We start from the raw sequence: 4,449 nt of genomic DNA on the forward strand, positions 1-4,449 counted from the left end.
AACATTTATTTGTAACAATTTCTATAGATATGTGTGATTAAACATGTTTTTTTTGTTTTGTTTTGTTTTGGTGGAACCGGGGATTGAACTCAGGCTATTGCACTTGCCAGGGAAGTGCTTCTTCCACTGGGCCACCTCCCGGGCCCTAAACATGTTTTTTTGTTTGTTTTTTTGTGGAACTGGGGATTGAACTCAGGCCCTTGCACTTGCCAGGGGAGGAACTTATTCCACTGAGCCATCTTCCTGGCCCCCTTAAACATGTTTTTGATTATGTTAGAATTCAAAAGATTAGCTGGGTGTGGAGGCACATGCCTATAATCCCAGCTCTTGAAGATTGAGGCAGGAGTTGCAAAGGAGAACAGCTTGGGTTCTACAAAGTGAGTTTAAGGGCCAGCCCAAACTACATAGGGAAACCCTCTCACAAAGAAGACAAAAAAAAAAGAAAAAAGGATAAAAGGAAAGAATTGTTGAGCACAGTACACATGCTTATGATACAGTTACTTGAGAAACTGAGGTAGGAGGGCAATAAGTAAAGTATAAGGCCAGACTGTGCAGTTTAGCAAGAGCCAGTCTCAGTGTTTCAAAAAAATAAAAAGTGTTGCCTGGATTCAAACTCACCAATACTGCCCAGTGGTTTTTTTTTTTTTTTTTTTTTAATTTTCAAAAAATGTAAAATAAGCCGGGCACGGTGGTTCACCCTTACAATCCCAGCATTTGGGGGATAGGGGCAGGATTGTGGAGAGTTTGAGACCAGCCTGGGTTACAAAGTGAGCACAAGGCCTGCCTGAGCTGCATAGTGAGAACCTGTCTCAAAAAAGGTAAAACAGTATGTAAGAAAAAGTCTCTTTTCTGTCTTTATACCATCCCTTCTATGGATGCAACCAAGTGATAAATTTATTTTTATTTTATTTTTTTGAGATATGGTCTCACTTTATAGTTCAGGCTGCCATTGAATTCACTGTGTTGTCCAGATTGGTCTCACGTCAGTCCTCTTGCTTCAGCCTCCTGAGTGCTGGGGTTGCAGGTGGGCACCACCATATGCAGCTTTTGATCAGTTTTTACATGGTTTTATGTACTGTGATAAATATTGTGTATCACCTTTTAACTTTTTCTATTCCAGTTGATTATGGAAGATTCTCACAAGAATAACACTTCAGAGACTTCAACTCAACCTGCTGCAGCAGTTCAGGGAGCTCATATTTCTCATATTGTTCAGCAGGTAAGACAAAGACCAGCCAAAATATTGAGCTAGTTAGGAATATTTTAGGTGTACATTAATCTTTTGTTTCAGCTCTCTTGTTGCTAATGTTCAGAAATAGAACCAAGTAAAAAATGAATTTAAAAATGTTAAGCTAAGGGTTGGGGAAGATAGACCAGTAGAATAAGTGCTTGCCTGGCTTGCCAAGTGCAAGGGCCTGAGTTCAATCCCTTGTTCTACCAAAAAAACAAAAACAAAAACCCAAGTATAAACAGGGAAGGTAGGCCTTTTCATTGTTACTTTTTGCCATGCTTGGGATTGAGCCTAGGGCCTGTGTACTGAGCTGCATTTTCAGGCGTTATATTTGTTTTGAAACAAGGTCTAGGGGCCAGGGAGATAGCTCAGTGGAATATGCACTTGCCTGGCAAGCGCAGGGACTTGAGTTCAATCCCTGGTTCCGCCAAAAAAAAAAAAAAAGAAACAAGGTCTTGCTAAGTCACTAAATTGCCCAGATTGGTGATGTTTACAGTCTTACTGTCCTAGCATACCAGAGAGCTGGGATTATAGGCATGCGCCACCACACCTGATTTGATTTAAACAAAAAATTTTGGGAGGGTTATTCTGAGACAGGATCTTGCTGTGTAGGTCAGGATGGGGTTGAATTCACTATGGAGCCTACACTGGTCTCAAACTCAAACTGGGTTTTAGCTTCCCCAGTGCTGCAATTACAAGAGTATGCCACCATGCCTGGCTAGATTTAAATTTTAAGACCATTTGGTTATTTGTTTCTTTTGTTTTTGTTTTATTTTTGTGCCATTGGAGAGGAAAACTCAGGCCTCCTCTGCACTAAGCAATATCCCTGAGCCTTTATTAATTTATTTTTTGAGAGATTCTTCCTAAATCATGCAGGCTGGCCTCAGATTTGGCATCCTCCTGTTTCAGTTTTCTGAGCAGCTGGGACTAAAGTTGTGCACTACTGTATCCAAGTTTTATTTTATACGAAGTATATAAAGGTTTTTTTAAAAAAATATGGACTTCATTTTATTTATTTACTTATTTATGTATTTAGTGCAGGGTCTACAGGGTCTCACTGCCTAAATCAGACTTGCAGTGATTCTCTTGTTTTCAGCTTCCCAAGCACTGGGATTACAGGCGTGTGCCATCACGCCCAGCCTCAATTGCCTCCTCAGGCACCCCAGGGGTGGGGCAGGGCAGGCACGGCCAGCACGACATGGCAGGCCACAGACTGAACCTCCAACTCCTGCATCTGCCTAAGCAGGTGCTTTAATCCGTTAAGCTACTTGGCTGGCCCTAGACTCCATTTTATTTTATTTATTTATTTTTTATTTTTTTAGACTTCATTTTATATGGTACACGGTTATTTAGATTTTTTTCCAGACTACTTTTGTTATATCATAAAAATATATGTCGTATATAGTTTGTAATATCAGAAAAACAGGAATAATACTGTTTTAAAAAAATCATGCTTGCCAGGGAGATGGCTCAGTGGAATAAGCACTTCCCTGGCAAGTGCAAAGGCCTGAGTTCAATCCCCAGTTCCGCAAAAAAAAAACAAAAAAAACAAAAAAAAGAATGTGATATATTGGGGCTGGTGAAATGGCTCAGTGGTCTAAAGCACCTACTTAGAACAAGCTTAGCAAAGTATCAGGGACCGCTGTTCAATCCCCCAGCACCACATGCCAGCTAGCCCCGCCCCCTGATGGGCTGAGCTGGCCACACACACCACACACACACACACACACACACACACACACACACACACACAAATAAATAAAACTAAAAAAAAAAATCATGCTTGAGGTCCTAGGATATAGCTCAGTGGTATAAATGTCTGCCTGCCAAGTGCAAGGTCCTGAGTTTGATTCTTAGTGTTAAAAAAATCTAATTTGAAACAGATTAATGGTTTCAGAAGTTAAATTTGAACAAATTTATCATTAATACAAATGATTTTTCTGAACTGAGAAATAGGTGTATTCATTAAAGAATTTAAATTGTCAGGGATACATATCGTAGTATGTAGATATATTTTTTGTTTCAAACTGTGTAATCCTCATATCTAACCCACTTTAAGGAAAATGACTGACATTATTTGCTGTGAGTGATCAACATTTGAACTTTCTCATGAAAATAAAATTGTACAAAATATCTCCCCAATATGGGCAGAGTTTTGGTTATAAAATTGTACAAAATTGTGCATGGGTACAAGAGCCATTCAGAGTGCAAGACAGACCAGTAGTGGGTTATATTTTGTTCTGCTTAACACAGGATCTTGCAGAATAACATACTCTGACCTTGAAGTGTCTGGGTAGCCCAGGTTGGCTTCATGAGTTCCCACACCTGGCACTTTACCAATAGATTTTATTTTATTTTTAAATTTTTATTTATTTGTGTGTGTGTGTGTGTGTGTGTGTGTGGCCAGCTCAGCCCACCAGGGGGCGGGGCTGGCTGGCATGTGGTGCTGGGGGATTGAACCGCGGTCCCTGTGCTTTGCTAAGCTTGTTCTAAGTAGGTGCTTTAGACCACTGAGCCATCTCACCAGCCCTACCGATAGATTTTAATATTAACAGAATATACGAAGTCCAGGTTGTACATGGGGATAACTTTTAAGAAATTACAACGTGTTGAGTTTTGCTGTTGTATCAGTAGCTATGCACTGTTATTGACAAAATCATTGAAACTCTCTTATCTTTTCTAACTAACAGTTGATATGAAGTTAGATTTTTTCATATTCCTCAACCAAAACACATTTGTAATTGTATCAGGAGAGAATTCTGTTTTCTATTAAGCATAAACATTATAAAGATGGGGGCTTAGGGGGCCAGGGAGATAGCTCAGTTGAATAAGTGCTTGCCTGGCAGGTGCAAGGGCCTGAGTTCAATTACCAGTTCTGGGGGCAAAAAAAAAGGATGGGGGCTTGTGGGTTAGCTTAGTTGTTGAAAGTACCTGCTTGGGCAGAGTCAGTCAGGCAAAGGGTATCTCGGTTTGTTTTTTTTTTTATTTTTTCAGGTCATTTATTTTTATTTTATTTTTATTTTATTGAGAAACATGAATGAGACAGTTTCAAAGCTGATTAATAGGACAGTTTCGGTAGTCAATATATTGTACATTGTTATCTTCTTAGTGGTTAACCATAATACAAGAAGCAGACAGGATATCCTGTCCAAACACTATAAGTACATCTCTTTCTTCTTATTGAATTAAGCGACAGTAGCTGTATATCTATCCTATTT

At 39.5% G+C, this 4,449-nt stretch overlaps 1 protein-coding gene across 1 annotated transcript in view; it reads left to right on the forward strand.

Moving 5' to 3' along the window:
- Atf1 (activating transcription factor 1) overlaps window positions 1-4,449 on the forward strand; it is a 62,198-nt gene that overhangs the window by 7,176 nt on the left and 50,573 nt on the right. The window contains exon 2 of the mRNA XM_004637810.2: window positions 1,121-1,219. Coding sequence (XP_004637867.2) covers window positions 1,121-1,219 — 99 coding nt within the window. The remainder of the gene's footprint in view (window positions 1-1,120; window positions 1,220-4,449) is intronic.

This window comes from Octodon degus, unplaced genomic scaffold (assembly GCF_000260255.1).
Source record: "Octodon degus isolate 3935 unplaced genomic scaffold, OctDeg1.0 scaffold00093, whole genome shotgun sequence".
NCBI lineage: Eukaryota > Metazoa > Chordata > Mammalia > Rodentia > Octodontidae > Octodon > Octodon degus.